This window comes from Mus musculus, chromosome 5 (assembly GCF_000001635.26).
Source record: "Mus musculus strain C57BL/6J chromosome 5, GRCm38.p6 C57BL/6J".
Taxonomy (NCBI): domain Eukaryota; kingdom Metazoa; phylum Chordata; class Mammalia; order Rodentia; family Muridae; genus Mus; species Mus musculus.
The window spans coordinates 67,340,339-67,359,447 of record NC_000071.6 but is presented as its reverse complement, the minus strand read 5'-3'; the positions used below and the strand labels follow the sequence as shown (position 1 = coordinate 67,359,447).

The window sequence follows — 19,109 nt, the reverse complement described above, 5'->3', positions numbered from 1 at the left end:
ACGATCATGGGCTAACCCTCTCAAACTGTACGCATGCCCACAATCTCTTTTATAAGAGCTGTCTGGGTCATGTTGTCTCTTCATATAGAAAAAAACCCAAGACAAAAAGGTACAACTTCCGCCTCAGGTTAGGGTCTACTCTGTTGTGTACTATAGATACCCAGACCATGAAGAGATTAGGGTGACGTCACCACATTGGAGCCATACGAAGGAACTGCCAAGAGAAGTGCTCTATCTGCACTGTGCCACGAACTGGCCAGTCATCACAGTGGCTGCGGGGCACATAAAGCCATGACCAATGCAACCAAGGACTGAACCTTTAGAGTTCATGTAAACAGTGCCCTGCTGTGGGAAGCTACCCTACGATGGACATAGCACACATCCTCTTGGAAATGTCGGGACTCTCAGTTGACACAAAACAGGGAACTGGCTAAGCGCTCTTTATTTCAACGTTCCTAATTTTTCCTTTGAAATGTTCTGTTTTCATGTATGAGTGCTTGCATGTGTGGAGATGAAACATTTGTGTGCAGAGGCCAGGAGAAGCCTAGTCTCCTGGAACTGGGGTTACAGATGGTTGTGAGCAGCAGCTTTATGTGGGTGCCACCCCTGCAGGCTTGCTGAGGACTTTTTAAGTCTAAGAGCTTCACTAGTATACAGTACTTTACGGGCCTTGTAGAACAAAGGGAGAAAATCCATGTGCAAACACATATTTGAAGTCCTCCTAGGCCAAACCAAATGCTGGTAATATCAGTTGTTCCTAAGTGAAGGAAGTATTTGGGCTGAGAAAATGTTCCCTGTAAATGCTGCAACATTCAGTGCATTCTCGCAAACATATGATATATCCTAACCATATGCTAATAATTACGATTAACTTCTGTGAAACCAAGAAAACAATTATAACAAGGATAATGAATGACAAATTCTGTCACAAGGTGTGAACAAAATTTTTAGGGTAAAACATGACATCACACATTTTAGTTCTTTAGCATATGATAAAAAGCATACATGTTCAAAAACCATTCATTTATTAGGAGGAAACTCCCAAATTAAGAAGTGCGTTGCTCTTACATATCACATTAAGGAAAGGTCGATCCTGAGAGGCCAGGACTCTTTTAATCTGTCAGTCAAATCAGACAGACAAAACACAATGTAATAGAAACGAAAAGTTCCTTTTTCCATAAAACCAAGCCTAGGGATGAAATTTAAAAATTGCAAATATAAAAGAGCCAGACAATTCTTCAATATATATGCTTTCCCAAGTTCCATCTCAGAGGCAGGATGAGGGATTCAGGGGCAACAATCTCTGAATGAGCGCTTCACCTTCAATTCTTCGCTTCACTGACTTCTGACAGTTTGGCAAATTGGGGGTCATCACATTTAAGAGAAATGTCAGCAAGGCTTCACAAATGTGATCTGAGAGGATAATACAGACTCCAAATGCCCGTGCCACTCTCTGAAGCTTCTCTGTAGGCCTTTCTTTAGACTGTATGATACTTCTAGCAAAAGTATCACCCAGCTACAAAATATTAAAGAAGCACTGAAAAGCCATGCACCCCAAACCCAAACTTTACCTTTTGTCCTCTGGATAATTGAGGGGATGGGTATATTTGAGTGTGTGTGGGGGGAACGGGGATCAGGACTTCTTTAAGAAATTGTGATTCTAACTCAGGGGTTCTTTAGCATTCATCCAGGAACTAACCTCTTTGACAATGGCTACTCCTGGCCACCAAGATGGCCCACAGGGTAAAAGTGCATGCCCCACGAACCTGATAACCTGAGTTTCACTCCCTGGAACCCATGTAAAAGCGACTGGTGGCTCAAGTCCATAATGTAATCCCAGCCTACTACTAGGCGATGAGGCAGGGGCAGTTTGCATGTGTAGCAATTGTGTTTTAGTAAACAAAAGATATATCCTAGCCATATGCTCATCACCACTATTGGGTTTTGTGAAACCAAGAGAACATTTATATGTAACAAGGATAATGAGTGACAAATTCTGTTAGAAGGTGTGAACATAATTTTAGGGGTACCACAATGCTTCAGAAACAAGGGGGAAACAGAACCAACTCCTGCATAGTTATCCTGACTTCCACGAACATGCTAGAATACACACACACTTGTCCTCACTAGACAGGGTTTCTCTGTGTAGCTCTGGGTATCCTGGAACTCCCCCTGTAGACCAGGCTGGCCTCGAACTCAAGAGATCCCCCTACTTCTGCCTCCCACGTGCTGGGATTAACGGTGTGCTGTAAACTTTTGAAAAGAAATTTAAAATCTGGATAATTTATGCCTCTTTCTTTAAAACTAAGGTCTAGTTTTTCCAAATTCTTATCTTTGTTCTTCTTTATTTATCTGAGCCTTGCTTTGGTCCATAGCATTTAAACACACAAACGTTATCTCCCAGCGACTGAACTCGAGTCATCTGGCTTAGCAGCAAGTGAGTGCTTTTATCTAATCCATCTTATTAGCTCTGGTTTAAAATTGTAATTTGGCTTCAGTTCAGAGAAAAAAAAATGGGGTCATCTATTTCCTGGTTTCACACATACTTCCAGACACACTGCGTCCTTTCATGCCAAATTTATATAAAGTCTCTAAAATACCAAACTAGAAAGGCAGACTTTCAAACTATTATTTAAGGTTATATGTTTAACCCAAATCAGATTCAACAATTCAAAGAAATATGAGGAAGAGGTCTTTTGTGTGTATGTATGTGCACAAGGGTATATGGGTATTATTCATATGAATATAGTGTACAAATATGTATGGAAAGGGGGTAAAGGTCAGTCTTGGTCCTTGCAGTCCACCTTGTTTGAAACACTTTGTTGATCACCTCTGACCTCTGTGCACATCAAGCCAGCATGCCTTTAAGCTTCTACGACTCTGCTGCGTCTGCCTCTCAACGTCACAAGAGCACTGGGACTGCAGAGCTGTGGAGGCACACCCAGCCTGACGGACACACACAAGTCTGAAGAGCCTCTTCAAGCCTTTCGTGCTTCACAGGCAAGCGCTTTAGGCCCTAAAAACTGTGCTATTTGGAGTAACTTCTGGACCTCTGTTTGGGGATTTAATTATTGTTACCCGAATATGTGAAAATCTCAAAAGAGTTTTACTAAGTTCAATGGATACAACTAGCTCTTTCCCATATGCCAATGGCAGGGAGTGATGGATGCTAAGCATGAAAGGCCAGGTGTGAGGCACGATAGGTCAGCAGAGTTATTAAGAAGTGAGGGTCTGACCTGTAAGAAAAGAGAAATCAGTTCTAGGTGTTACCCATGCACACTGGAAACTGTTACTGGCTATTTCTTAAGAAGAAGTCCAATTTTATTACATATATTTGGGGAAGGGAGCATACCATACCACACAAGTGGAGCAGTCAGTTTTCTGTACCCACATGTGGTTCCTGGAGATCAAATTCAGGTTGGAAGGCTTGGTGGCCAATACTCTACCCAATGACCTATCTATCCCACTGGCTCCAATTTCCTATCTTCAGAGAGCCTAGGCTCTATGTAGTGAGTTCCAGGCCAGCTTGACCTCCACAGACAGACCCTCCTTAGGCTCGAACAAAGGGTAACAAGCATGCTCCCTAGGGAGCACAAAGCACGTTACAAATTCTCATGATTTTCCACCAAGTGTCATTTCTGGATTGAAAACTACCGTAACAAATCCTTTAATTGGAGATTTATTTTTGTTTCCACATTACAGTTTTCTATAATACACGAACTTCCGTCTCAGAAAATCTGGGGACCCTGGGTTCCCAGAGGTGTGAGGGCTGTGCGCCGAGCACTCTCTCCAGCAGGGCAGCCACCAACTGCAGCACAGCTCATGAGCTGTTGGGCAGACAGCTACAGCTTTTCAGAGTCTTCAGCTACTAAAGTGAATGTTCTTGCCCTCGGCACCGGCACGTTGGTCACCAGCGAGCTCTGTGCTTTCGTCCTGTGTTCCAGCCAGCGTGCTATGCTAATGCCCACTTGAGCCGCAGGGCATCGGTCGCACACACAGCACAGCCCACGCTTCGGGGTTGGAGATTTACTTCTCTCAACGCCAAAGGAACCCACGGTTCACACTTATACAAGCAGTGCCTTCTCTTAAATAAATTAAAACAAAATGTTATCCTGCCTGTAAAGTTATAAATATTTCTAGTCCATATTACAGAATGGTAAAACATTTACAAATATTTCCAGTAAATAAACACTATGGCACTGAAGCCAGTTTAAAAAAAGTCATACATCTAGGATTATGTCTTTAACATTACAAAAATTAAACCAAATATGGAAAAAAAGGTAAAAGAGAGAAAAGAAGTTTTACAAAGTGGCAACTACTATGATCTAAAAGATGTGGAAATGTCTCCACTCCATTCAGTAAGTGTGTTGCTTCTGGAATGCACGTCTGCTTCTAGAGAATGACGTTAGGAGACGCACCTCTTAGTGTTCGGGTCAAAACCACAAAGTAGACAGAAATATTTTCCCAAGTGGGCAGGAAAGACAGCCCTCAAAACACTGCCTGTTCCAAAACCACGCAGTGCGATTTAACCAGAATGCTCAAGATGAGACCTTTGGTGGACCAAACTTTTCAGTTGTAACCTAAGTTTCAAGTCCACAGAGACACGCTGTACCATGTTAACAAAGAAAACATGATTTCATGGTTCAACACAGGCTGGCTGAAATGAGAGACCGTGGGTGACCTAAGCAGCCAATGTCCCTACAGAAGCACAAAGACATGATTAGAAGAGAGAGTTTGAGTCCTTCAGCCTGTTCAGTTACTCAGCACATGAAAGCCACGTCCCATCCACCTGGAAAGAGTCAGCATGTGGACGGCACTGACCCATTCAGTGGGGAGGAAGGCACCTCCACGTCCCGAGTGACTCATCCTATCTATAGGATCTCAAGGTCTACGTGCCGAACTTCAGGGTTTCGTTTCTGGAAAGAAAAATATTTCCACATTATTCATAGCTAAACAAAACCTGCCCCCCGCCCCCCATTCTTCTTGATCACTGCACTGGAACAACTAAAAACACTTGTTACACTAGCAAGTAGAATCTACGCATAAGGAAAAAAGACCAATGTGAGTATGCTATGAACGATACAGGAAGTAGCCCTGCCTCCCTGAGCCCCTTCATGTATTAATACAAAGGTGCTTTATGGTTCTCACGTATGTCAAACATGGACGCACTAAAAATCGCAATGTCCCTTTCATAGTGAAAAGAAAATCACTGCAAACAATACCAATCTGAACTAACATGTTTCTAGCACTGCTTGATATAGTTTAGTAGTCCATATGGTCTAGGGCAAGTCTGTGCTAAAAAGAAGTGAAGATTACATTTTTAAAATAAGTCTGTCTTTAGTCCCCTCACCCCCTCCTCACACACACACATACAACTAAAATGCAACTGACAGTGAAGTGCCACAGCTTTGGAACTGAATGCTGATTTGTAAACTGAATTGTAATCACTCCAATGTTCACTGAGAGCCACAGACTCGGCCTTGGCAAGTGCTTGTTTGAATGGCTTACACGTTGGGTTTTTGTTTGTTTGTTAGAGACAAGGTCTCTCTACATAACCCTGGCTGTCCCAGAAATCACTACGTAGACTGGGCTGGGATTTAAGGCACACACATATGATCAACTATTTGAATGTTCTTTACAATGAAGTGATATTTAAAAATAAACAAACTTAAGTTTTTTGTTTTTTTTCTTTCTTAAACTCAGGTTAGCCATGTGAGTCAGTGGAATAATACTCACTTCTTATTCTTTAATCAAAACTAGCAAACGCATCCCAGACTGGACACAGAGACATATATGGGGATCTAGCTATCTTTACGCCAGCTACAGCTTCTAATACTTCCCATATTTTGCAAGAAACGTGAAGTAAGTGACTGGAGAGAGCTCAGTAGTTAAGAGCACTTCTTGTTCTTACAAGGGACCCAGGTTCAGTTCCAAGATGCCACATAGTAGCTCACAACTGTCTTTACCAAGTACCAAAGCATCTGATGGCCTCTTCTGGCCTCTGCAGATACTGTCTATATGTGGCACACAAACATACACACATGTAGGCAAAATACCCATACATGTAAAGTGAAAATAATTCTTTTTCTTTTAATAGATGAAGCAGTACTACTAGTAACACAGCTAATAAGGCGGAATTACCTCCAACTAAACAGAAAGCACAGAACAATGAATAACGCAAGGGCATGGTTAGTTCTATATCCTAGCTTCTCTAATTCTTTGACTAAAGTCTGATGTTTTCTTGAGTTTTTTTTTTTTTTTTTTTTTTTTTTTGGTGAGATAGGGTTTCTCTGTGCTGCCTTGGCTGTCTTGGAAATCACTCTTGTAGACCAACCAGGCTGGCCTCTAACTCACAGAGATCCACCTGCTTCTGCCGCCCAAGTGCTGGGATTAAAGGCTTATAACACCACTACCCTACATTAAACTATTTTCTACTTAAAGACTTTACTTTTTACTATCTTAGATACCAATAGGGAGAACAGTGATAAAAACACAAAAGGTTTAAACCATTATTCTCTACTGAGTTTAACTTTATAAATCCATCAGATCCTTGTCTGTGAAACTGCTATGGGGTAAAAGAGAGCACACATGTGTACTCTGACAGAGTTAGCACGGTGTCTACACTGAATCAGGACTCCAAAAACCGTTAGCAGAGAACAATTTCTTGACAAATAGCTCTTACTTTCAGCTCTTTCTCAAGTCTGTCTACTTCAGCTCCTAGAGTATCAATAATATTTTCTCCATGTTTAAGCATAAAGGCTTCTAATTGTTCAGGAGTCTTCACTTCTTGAATTTCCTATAAACAAAAGCAGAAAAACAGAATTAAAGTGGTATATGCATAGTTTGTAGCTCCATTAAGTCTAATGAAAATAAAAACTTTAGGTCAAGGCACCGATTCGCCTGTTTCTAAACAACTCAGGAAGAGCACCAGGCAGAGTGAGCACTGCAGACTAACGGTAAAAGCGAGCCTTCACCAAATGCTGCTGGACAATGCTCGTCCATGATAAGAGAGACAGAGAGCTAACTTCTACTTCAGTCTAGGAAGGAAACCATTCAAAACAGATTAAAAGACTGTTGGGGGTGGGGGCAGGAGGTAAATAGCATAGAAGAGCTATGGGGAAGAAGAGCTACAGGCCCAGGGGACTCAGCTCTGGAGGTAGAGACAGGGAATGGAGCACCCAAGGTCTCTGGGTGCAATGGGCAAGCCTATGGTCTCTCTGAGTTAGAGGCCATCCTGGTCTACATAGCTAGTTCCAGGCCAGCCAGCCCTACATAGTAAACCCTGTGAGACTGTACAGTGAGTCTTGAAAAACCAAATGATGCCAAAGAAAATGCTGTCCTGAATGTGGGAGAGAAATGGACAGACTTTGGAAGTTAATTTGTCATTATCTTGGAAGCTGAAGTGCATTTGGTAGTCTTTATCCTTCATAAGGTTAGCTATCCATGCCATCTCCTTCCCTAAGGAGTCTTTCACACATGACCTAGGACACATGTAAGAGACAGCACCAGGTATCACTTCTTTTTCTCTCCTTCTGAGATAGGATCCAGCTATGTAGCTCAGGAGGCCTCAAAACCATGCTCTTTCTTTTAAGTGCTAGGACTACAGATCTGTGTTACCACACCTAGCTTATAGCACTATCATTCACATTTTAACGTGGAAAACAATATCAATCTCCATTAGAAACAGGATATGCAAATTGTATCATTTCACATTCATAGACTGCTGTAGCAGTGACAGTAAATGATCCAATGATCCCAAACCATATAAACTAGCAAGGATCTCAGACAGCTGTCAGGGAGCTATACAGTCACGCACTATAAAGCCATTTATATTTATATACTATACATTTATGCCATATACTGTGGAACATTCAAAATGTAATATAGTACACTGAAAACATTAGTCTAAAACGCAGAATGGAAGTGACTGGTATCAAATTCAGCATATTAGTTAACTCTGGGGATGAAAAACGAGACTTAGCAAAAACTGAGCCTGTTTCTGTCCCTCTTGTAAAGATCTTACATGAGCACATACACGATGGATGCTCCTAAGCCGAAACCCTAAATGGTCTGAAGTCTACAACTCTGTGAGCACTGATGTGACTGGCAGGGATGCGGCTCCACGGTGGGGTCTGCACGCCTGCATGAAGCCCTGCACTCAGTCCTAGCACACATCCAGGCATGCGGCACACCTACAACCCAGCACTAGGGAGAAGGAGCACAAGCTTCAGAAGTCCAGTTATCCTGAGGTACACGGTGAGCTCAAGGCCAGCCGAGGCTACACCACACCACGTCTCAAACAAAGGAACAAACTACAATGAAGCCAAAACACCAAGCCTTTGACTTTTGATTTAAGAACACTCAATGTATGCAAATATTTAAAAAGAAAGGATTTGGAAAATCAGAAATATGGTCCCTGGTCTTTTCTATAAGGATACTCAACCTTCGTAGAAAATGTTAAGATCTGACAAAACCAAACAGTAACATTTGTTCTGTTACTGCTGGTTTCTATAACTTGTTTCTTAAATTACAGCATTCCGCTTTTATCTTTGATAAAAGGTCCAGAGGTTGCTAAAAACCACACACTATATATATATATATATATATATATATATATATATATATATATATATATATATATATATATATATATCTTATTTTTTTAAGTTATTTTATTTTATGTGTATGGTGCTTTGCCTCCATGCATGTCTGTGTGAAGGTGTAGATCTCCTGAAGCTGGCGTTATAGACAGTGTGAACTGCTACGTGGATGCCAGGAATTGAACCTGGGTCCTTTGGAATAGTAGTCAGTGCTCTTAACTGCTGAGCTACCTCTCCAGTCCCATTTTTTTTCATATATAAAAAAATGATAAAGTTGAATCAATCAATTAGGCATAGACGACTGACAACAATAATACAATACACCTGTAATAATATAGCTGCAATTCAAGTTTTGTGACCACTCCTGTCCCCTCCCCCCAGCTCGGCTTGGGTAGCACATACAGATTGGATGCTAGGGAGGAGAATTCATGTCCTGGGAACTAACAATTGTTCAGAAAGGCAAGTTAAAGTTTATGCTTATTTCTGGAATTTTCTACTTACTGTTTTTGATTCTGGCAATTTAATCCATGGAGAATAAACCAGTGAAGTGGATGGGTGTACTGTTGTATTCTTAATAAGAAAGCATAGATCTGGAGTTAAATCAGAATCATGTGACTTCATGTCTATGGCTCTGAAATCTTAGGCTAATTAGTCTGTTGTCTAAGTTTGCCTGTATGTTAGAATGTAAGTGTTACTTTGTCACCATGCAGAGTTGTTGAGAGAAAATGACATAAAACATGTAACAAGTACTAACAACTTAATGACTAAGTTTGTCCTTTTGGCTGTCTCCACTGACTCACTATAAATGTGAAGTTCTCTATCAGACTTGGTATTAGGAAGTAAGCAGCGCATAGCTGACATGACTCTAAGGCCACACAGACAAAGAGACTTTAAAGCTGTGTGCTACAGAAGAACATGATGAATACGCAAACTTACTTGCATCATTTGGTCAAAATCTTGCTTTTCCAAATATGATCTCGTAACAACTCGTCCATCAAAATCAACTTCTGCCTTAAATCTGACTTTCCCTAATCCCAAATCTGTGGCTTTAACATCATGGATTGCCCTGTGAAGAGTAACAAACAATGCACGTAAGCTCAAGTGTACGGCATCCATCCTTTCATGGCAGAGCCCAGCTTCCCAGCAGTGCAGAGAGTTACTGCAGAGCTTATCACTTCTGAGGCAAATCATATGTCTTGATTTCTATGTGCAATGCCATTCAAAAGTATAAGCATAATAAAAACTGTTTTTATAATAACATATATGTGAATTATAAAACTTGTATTACTAATTCTAAAGTGCTTTCTAAAATATTATCTAGTTAATCTTATAAACCTTCCCATAATCTACATACTTACCAATTTCCCAACATTTATGACACAAAAATTGTTGTTGATACCAGTTTTTTTGAGTGTGCAAATAACTTTCCTTCCTACAATCCTGCCTCCTCTGTGGTGATGAGGTTCAAACCAGGGCTGATACAGGGCATTGCAGACACGCTACACCACACGTGTCCTGGTGGCTCCGGTGGTGGCTGGCATGCAGTGTCTCCACACAGCCCCATAGCTACTGTGAGACTAGAAGTGGTGCACAGCACTGGTGAGGGCAGTGGTGAGCTGCACATGCTCAGTGCAGCACAGACGGTCAGTCAGCCACTGAATGAACAGCTCGGACTAAACAAAACACAAGGCAGACCTGCAGTCATGGAAGCGATTTTCTCAGGATCACTCAGCTAGTGCAAGGCAGACCAGGGCTGCCACACTTCACTGCACTCCCACCCTCAAGCTCGCGCGTTGCCAGCACCTCTCAGCCTCCCAGAAGGGAGAGCAGATGATGCATCGACTGCTTTGCTTTCCTCCAACCCTAACTCCCACGGAGCAAATCTTCCCCAGGGAATAACTGAGAAAGCTCCTATCTGCAATCAGTCCAACTTACTTCCTTTATAGGCTACATCAGAAATACAGCCAGGGTCCTGAAAACAGAGTTGTGCTAGAATGCTACCTTAAGAAAGACTCTTTTTACTATCAGAATAATTGGTTCTAATTCCTGAATGATCTTGAGCAACTGAGTCCAGGATTCTTAATCCACACAAAGCAGCTGTATCAACTCTCTGAGATGACATGAGAATGAAAGACATAATGGCTATAAGCTTACAAGTCACTCAAGTTAAGAATAAAGTCTCTCCAGCTTGGCAAGCTGCTATCTCATTAATTCATTTGTTTACATTCTGTTCTCACTAAGTGTTGTGATGTCTTCCTTTGTTTAATACTTAGGTGGTGGTTAATTCTATTTTGATGTAGCTGTTCCTTATGTCCTTTTAACTGCAGATACAAAGCTCTGCTGGACTGTGAATTTTCCTGCTTTCAGAACTGTGAGCTAAATACACCTTTTTTTCTTTAGAAATTTCCTGCTTTCTGGTATCCTGTTACAGCAGCAGAAACAATCTAAAACCAAAAAAAGAGAACAGACTAAAGACCTTCCTATTTTAAAGTTTGAACAGATAATCTTATTTATTAGTTTCATCACTGTAGCCAAATATCAAAGATAACAACTTGACGAGGAAAGATTTGGTTCTGGCCCACGGTTTTGGAAGCTTTAAAAAGACAAGTATATTCAACCATATCTATTTTCACTAAAGTATCTATGACTTTGAGGTATAGAGATTGAAAACTTGCATGTAGGGAACCCCTTATAAGTGTGTGTGTGTGTGTGTGATTGTGCATGTGTGTGTCACCCAAAGGACATCACTAGTCAGGGCTGACCTTACTGACGGGTCGCTCTCCAGGAGTTCAGTAAGCCGCTGCACTTGCTCCGGTTGGATGGAGCGTCCTAGGAGTGCTTCTGTGTTGGTATAGATGAGGAATGCCGAGACCACACCTAGTAAGGTGCCTACACCCAAGGAACCCAGGCTGTCATACAGTGGATTGCCTAGAAGAATTCCAGAAGAAACCAAAACATTTCCTATTACTTCAGTGAGCCTTAGAGAGCAAACAACAAGGATTTTTGAAATTCATTTATGCTTCCTTTAGTTACTTCTTTTAATGACTGCTAATAGTTTTCCTATCCTACAAAACAAAGTTACCTGGGGCATGGTGGTGTATGCCTTTAGCCTCAGCATTTAGAAGAAGAGGTAGGTATTGCTCTGTGAGCCTGAGGCCAGCTGAGCCTCCATTGGAAGCTCTAGGCTAGCCAGGGATACACAGTGAAATCCTGCCTCAAGAAAAAATTTCCTTAGAAAACAAAATCAAACCACTTTAGTGTTTGTGTGCATGCTCATGCATGTACCCCACAGTACATGTATGGAGCTCAGGAGACTGGGGGCGGGGAGAGTCTTGGTTCTTTTTTTCTACTACATCGAACTCAGGTCAACAGCCTTGGCCCTAAGTGTCCTTAGCTGCTGAGATATCTCAATAGCTCTTTAACTTATAACTCCTATTAACAGGAGCAGCTGCCTAGCCTTTGATCCCAGCACTCAGGAGGCAGAGGCAGACATGTCTCTTCTGAGTTCAAGGTCACCCTGGCCTAGAGAGCCAGGAACCCCTTCTCAAGAGGGAATTGCTCATTAACACTTTATGACAAATAGCAGGGTAAAGGTCAGCCAGATCATCAACTGATACTTTCTGAACAAAGTTCCCTGGGGCGTGGTCACAGTCAACAGCGGAGACTGAACTGATTCTAACTAAGTGGGAAGGCCCCTAGGAGAATCTGACATCACAAGCTGAATGAACTCAAGTGGCTCTCATTTAAAAAAAAAAAAACAAAATAAACTTTATGTTCCAAATTACCTTTTGGTCCTCAACATACTTAACCAGCTACCAAAATGAGCAGAAAAGAACTTGAAGAAAATTAATGCCTATGAACATTGATACCTGGTACTAGGAACAGAAAGACAGGAGCTCCAATACACGCATAGTTATTAAAGTCTTTACACTAGCTTAAGGACTTGTGGCATTAACTAGTAAATATCAGCCATATTGTCATAGGCAAGGGACTTAGAGTTCCGAGGACCACAGCTCTGGCTCACCACTACCAAGGCTTACAATAACCTACTAATGCTTTACAATACTTCTCATCTGGAGATGTGGACCCTAACCCCGGAAAATCTGCATACTTTTACTGACCAAATATTTTACCATTAAACTTTAAAGTTAGATTAGGAAGTAAGTCTTCATACCCATCCATTACAGCATTCCTTAGTCCCTGCCTAGCCTGCCTGCTGGACCCCTCCTTCCTGATGAACAGTCTTCCCTTTGCTTTCAGTCACATGAGTTCTAGTACCTTCTCTTCCCCGATTCCTTCTTCTTCAATAGCTCTTCCTCTCAGCTAATTTTTTTTCTGCTTTCAACAACAACAACAACAACAACAACAACATATACACACACACACACATTCCTAGAGTCTGTGGATGAAAGAAAATAGGCAGTATTTGCCTGAACCAGGCTTATTTCACTAAACATGATGATAGCTGGTTCCATACAAATAAATAAAAAATCAGTATGGAATTAATATGTAATAATGTATTGGCTTAAAAGTATTCAATGATATGACCAACTTCCCGTATATTAGAGAATTAGGTAGTAGAAGAAAATCATGCGTAGGTTAAGATATATTTACCTGTTATGGAGGTAAGGCCCATGCAGGTAGCCGCTATTATCACTCCTAAGACAGCTGCAGTGTCCTCCAATAGAATAACATTTGTACTCGGATCACGACTTTCCATGACTTAACCATTGGGGCAATAGACAAGAAAAAAATATTTCTGAAATCTTAATTTGACTCATTAGAAGTCATTTCAATAAGTATCCATTTGCTAATTAACATGAGAATGTATGAGAGACCATAGTATTAAAACCCTATTTTTTACCTTAAGTGCTGATAACTTAAGCAGTTTTTCCAAATTATGCAGGCATATGCAGAAATATGACAGCTGACTTAAGTCAAGTCCAGAGAGAAAACATTCCTATGCTCAAAGTTCTCTTTTTAACAGACTGATCTGTCTTCTGAGAGCCACACAGCGCGGACAGTGAGGCACGTTTTATGCTATCTCTTAGTAACAAAGCAGCAGCAGGAAATATTTTAAACAGATAAAAAGAATAAGCACCTGGCTCTAAACTACATACCATACTTATAAACATACATAAACTACATACCATACTTATAAAATGTCGTGCCCTTGGCCTGCGCGCTCCTGCGAAGTTCATTTATGGCAACGAGAAGTGTTGCTGAAAGAAAAGCATCCGATCAGCAAGGAAGGAACTCCGTGTCTACAAACTATAAAGATGGCATTTCAAAGATAAATAAGTAAGCCACCACATTAGCACCAAAGTTAGCAATAAGAAAGGCTCTGTATTACCAGTCACCATCATGACTCAAATTAACCATTAGAACAAAATGCATCGCCTATCTCAAAACTATAATGGTTAGCCATAATTACAGCAGTAGCCTTCGTCAACTGAGAAGCCACCGCTGAGCTGGCACCCGCTAAGCATAGTCAACCCAACCCTTGGATGTCTATCAATTAAGGAAAATCACATAAATATGTTCAACTACAACCTGCCAATAAGAAGTTATATTAGTTTTTAAAATGTATGAGGAACTACAGAGATGCCTTAGGGGACTGGAGCTCTGCAAACCTGAAGACTGGGGTTCAAATCTCAGCCCTAGTAACAACAGGGCATCCTGCAAACACCTAAGTCCAGCTCGGAGGGAGCTGGTGCCCTCTTCCGGCCTCAGCGTGTGCATGGGTGCAGGTACCCACTGATAAACATGCACATGCACTCACACAGATATTTACATAAATAGAGGAACAATACATAAGTAAATAGATCTCTTTAAAAGGTAGAGGAAGGGAATACCAAGTATAGTAAATGATAATCTTTTAGGGATAAAGAACATTAAAATAGGTAGTTTATGTCAATATTACCAAATATGTTACAAGACTGTTGAAGCTATATTTCAGATTTGTTTGTTTCTCAGCATAGCCTTGGCTGTAAAACTTATTATACTTAGCTTTGTATTCTGATTAACAGTGCTAAAACCCAATTTAAAAAATCAGTACCATTATGCTTTTATGGTCTGGGCAATATTAGACTACTTACGAATACAGTCTACTCCCCTGTCCTCATCCATTACAGCAACAACCACAGAACATTACCAGACTTTCTACTAGAAAAGCAGGCGGAGCCTAGGTTCCTAACTCCACGGTACAAATTAACAGACTGTGGCAAACAGTAATGAATGTGTATCACTGAAAATAAATACCTTGTGACAGTACATACCTCCTTCAGACACCAAAGATCCTGCTAAAATACAATATGCCTGGAAAACAAGCATTGAACAAATAATGAACCAAGCATTTCACTAACGGATCACAGCTGCTCATAATATAAAATTGTAATATCCAATAGAATTGAAATAAAAGCTCTAATTCAAGCTAGATACTCAGGATCTTGTTGGGAATCAGGAGGACAGTAAAATATGACACAAGCCAGGTATAGTCACTCACACCTTTAATCCCAGCACTTGGGAGGCAGAGGCAGGCAGATCTCTGAGTCAAGGCCAGGCTGGTCTACAGAGTGGGTTCCACGACAACTAGGGCTACACAGAGACACCTTGTCTCAAAACCTCCTGACTCCAAAAAAACCATTTTTTTTAATTAAACAGAAAAATAAAAGAAAAAAAATTCTAGTAAAAAAAATAAGTGCTCCAGGTCAAGGACCCTGAAGCAATCAATACCTCTGAAGCAAGTTCATAGCCCACCGACTCCATTAGCCAGCCAGGGCCTAGTTACAATGGAATCCTACTCATTCACTCAATCACAAGACATAGTAAAACCTGAACACAATTAAAAACGGACCTATTTATTCTTTAATTTTAAAAATTGCTCTGGCCTGTCAAATGATGTTGTTCAAATTAGATGCTGCTAGGACAGCAAGGTACTGTGCTACAGGGGCTGATAAACATGTCCACAACAGGAGAGGCAAGCTTTGTCCATTCCATTACACTAAATGTACTATGGTTAAAAACAAAGTAGGAAACTAGGCCAGACATGGTGGCATGTGCCTGTATGTAATCCCAGCACAGGGAGTGTAGAAGAGTAAGGCTGGAACTCAAAGGTTCAAAGCCAGTTTGGGTGTCAAAGCAAACACTGTCTTAATAACCAAACGACAAAAAACAAAGTAAGATTAGTTTAACTGACTTGTTATTATATAAATATGTAATGGAATGTTAAAATAAGACTGATTATATACTATTCTATGACCCAAAACAGTAAAAAAAGTTCTAAGTTCACTCTCATTCTAGGGTGTTCTAATAGCAGAATGAAGTATTTCAGCTGCTGGGGCTTTCAGAAGGAGGTGGGATCTCTCTCTTCCCATTAGACCACACCCCGACTTTGCGCCTAGCAGTACAAGTCGGAGAATAAGGAGGCCAAAGGCTAGCATTTCTATGATGAACGTGTTGAGTTGCTAATATTGCTCAGTGGGCTAAATAAGTGCACCCAAGAGTTTGAAGAGTATAGCAAACTGTGTCTGATATAAACTGTAGGAAGGGTACTGAGGGTGGCTGTCAGAAAAGAGAAAAAAAAAAAAAAATCACAGTGCCCCATGGAAAGTAAAATGTCTCATACGTAGATCTTAGCATAGGGACCTGAACTGGAGTCTTCTGAAATGTCTAAGAGGCATTTTGCCACATGCCTGAAATTATCCCCTGCAACACAGAAGCTGAGGGGACAGCATATGACCAGTCTATGTCGACCCAAGGAGTCAGAACAGCAAAGCAGCCTGCTCTCTAAAGCCTGTCAATGAAAGGTAGTTTTTAAAGATCTGCAAAGGCCAGAGAAGACCACTGTAGTGTTTGTTGTTCTCTGTCCAGTGCTGGGCACAGCCTACTGAGCAGAAGAGCCTTGGTGTGACAAAACTGGAAGTAACCATCTTCCTTTTCCTGTTCCCCAGTGCAGGACCTTCCTGATGGAGCCTCAAAGGAAAAACAAAAACAAAAAGGAAACAAAAACCTCCTGTTTTGCTTTAACACTAAATGTAGTTCTGACTTCTGTCAAATGACTGAAAACTCTAATTCCTAGTATAAGGTCACTCTTGGCACTAGAAGTGCATGGAGTTCTTTTTGTTCTTCAAGAGCATCTCCAGAAAAATCTGTAAAGCTGCCCAAGATTTTAACTAAAGAGGATGTGCTTAGTAATAAAGCCTACGGAGACCCTCCTGTGTGACATCACCAAATTAAGGGCTCAGCAGTTAGGAGCACAGGCTGCTCTATCAGAGGCCCTGGGTTTGATTCCCAACACCCACAAGGCAGCTCAGAGCCTGTTGTAATCCCAGTCTAGGAGAGCCAGCATCCTCTTTGCCTTTGCCTGCATCAGGCACACATGTGATGCAGACATTCATGCCGGCAAAACACCCAAACACATGAAATAAGTAAAAATTGTCTTAAGTCACACAATTATATAGATTCAGAGATCATAAATACTCATGTGTAAAACAAAACCACAACTAACTTGTGTGGCACAGCCAAGAGGCAAATTATTTCTGTCCTCTAATACAATATGGAAAGGTTTCCACTAAGTCACAGTACTCCAAAGTGAGAGTGGGGGAAAGGAGGATCACCCATAGCAGGGATTCCATTGGTTGAGGATGAAGTAATCCCATGATTCCATGATACCAAGAGAGTCCTGCGCCCATCATGAAAATACCAACACCACTAATCAATGAAGAAATATAGCGCATATTTGAAAAGCCGTACCTGAAAGATAAAAAGATCATATAGTTTACAAAAATGAACACTAACTTTCAAAATGTTTAATAAGTCAATGAAAACAAACAAAATCATTCTTGGACTATTAAATTGGCATAATTTTTTATATTAAATACTATAAGCACAAAGTTCAAATTTCAATAAAAACAGTATACAAAATGGAAAAAATTGCAAGATCTTTGAAAATATTACCCATAATTTTATTGCTTAATTCTCAACAGTTTAACATGAAACTTACTGCTGGCTCTGAAGAGTTTAGCACACAAGTAAACCAATATATTCAGTTTTCTGCATGTTTTCATGGATAATTTTGAAAACATCAATTATTTTTCTAATTATCTTTGGTCAAAATGAACCATTACTTTGTATCATTTTAAGTACCAAAACAGCACTCTCAGGACACTTGAAAATTATGACATACTATGAGAAATAGAAACGTTTTCTGAGAAATGTACTCTTAAACACAAACATGACTGCATTCTCTGGTAGATACACATTCAAACAGCAATTCTAAATTTGGAATTATTACTGAAATTCTCTTCAGGCAAAAATATAATCTAGCTATAGAGAATTCCAGTTTATTGATGCAACAATATTTTACAAATTTGACTTAGAAAAAAAATTGTTTTAAAAGTTTTTTTCCAAAGTAACAGCAACTATATGCCAATTTGAATTATATGTATTTTCAAGGCACTGTGGATTCTGTTTTGTTTTTGTTTTTGTTTTCAGGGTTGTTACTGATGCTATATTAAGTGCCATGTGGCTACCATATCTAAATTTCCTTAAACTACTGTCCAAAATTTAGTCACTGTACTAGGTAGTGCTAAAATGGGCTATTGAAAATACTTAAGAAGCAATCTTTGGAACATAAACCTTTAAATTTTTACCCTCTTATTTAAATTTTTGGTATGGAAAATATTTTTTTCAAGAGATAGTAAAATATAGTAGATGTGCAATTGTTGAGCCCCATTTTGGCCCTGGTTTGGGCCTTGAGAATAAACCCGAGCCTGGCTCTAGTTTTGAGACCTGTCTCAGTCACTTCCGCATCGGGATGATTCAGCAAGACCTGTTTGGCCCTGCCTCTAGCCCACCGTTGCTGAGGTAGAACTTTGCCATTGGCCCTGTCAGTCACGCCATACCCTCTGTCACCCTTCCCCACCTCCTCTGTCATCTAACCCACCAAAAATCCCACTCCCTATGTTCCTTATATAAGTGAGAGGCTGATGCCATAAAGTTGAGTTCCTGCTTCGACAGACTCCAGGCCCTGGTGTGTTTCTTTTGGGCTGTGGACACTCGCCATCCTGCTCAGCCCCAGAGAGACCCGGACCTCTCTCCTCTCACCTGGACCTGCCAGCAAGAAGCCGGCATACAATTTGTTAACATTTGTTCTCTATGCTAGATAACTTATAATTTTTAAATTATTATTATTATTAAAATAGCAGTTATTATTATTATTATTAAAATAGCAGTACCCTGGTTTCAATTAAGAAAAAGTGTTTATAAAGTACTAAAATAGACATCTTCACAGAGATAAAGGCACATCTTTGCCTTAACTTGATCAATCTGTATTAATGAAGCTAGTGAAAATAACAATGGATATGGAGCTAGAGGCTACAAAAATAAATATCTACATCAGGACACTGACATACTCAAAGCAATATCTTCTAAAACAAAAACCTTACTTTATAAATACCTAATTTTGAAATGTTATCAAAAGATTTCTCAATGATAAGAAAAGCATTA

General features: G+C 40.4%; 1 protein-coding gene across 2 annotated transcripts in view; it reads right to left on the bottom strand.

The window, feature by feature from the left end:
* Window positions 1-3,305: 3,305 nt before the first annotated feature.
* Slc30a9 (solute carrier family 30 (zinc transporter), member 9) overlaps window positions 3,306-19,109 on the bottom strand; it is a 49,188-nt gene continuing 33,384 nt past the window's right edge. For both annotated transcript variants that reach the window (NM_178651.4, NM_001310629.1), the window contains 8 exons: window positions 17,219-17,354; window positions 14,879-14,918; window positions 13,751-13,822; window positions 13,215-13,322; window positions 11,363-11,528; window positions 9,537-9,666; window positions 6,683-6,796; window positions 3,306-4,916 (listed from right to left, as the gene is read on the bottom strand). In NM_178651.4, the coding sequence (NP_848766.2) occupies window positions 4,872-4,916; window positions 6,683-6,796; window positions 9,537-9,666; window positions 11,363-11,528; window positions 13,215-13,322; window positions 13,751-13,822; window positions 14,879-14,918; window positions 17,219-17,354 (811 nt within the window). In that variant the 3' untranslated portion in view covers window positions 3,306-4,871. The remainder of the gene's footprint in view (window positions 4,917-6,682; window positions 6,797-9,536; window positions 9,667-11,362; window positions 11,529-13,214; window positions 13,323-13,750; window positions 13,823-14,878; window positions 14,919-17,218; window positions 17,355-19,109) is intronic.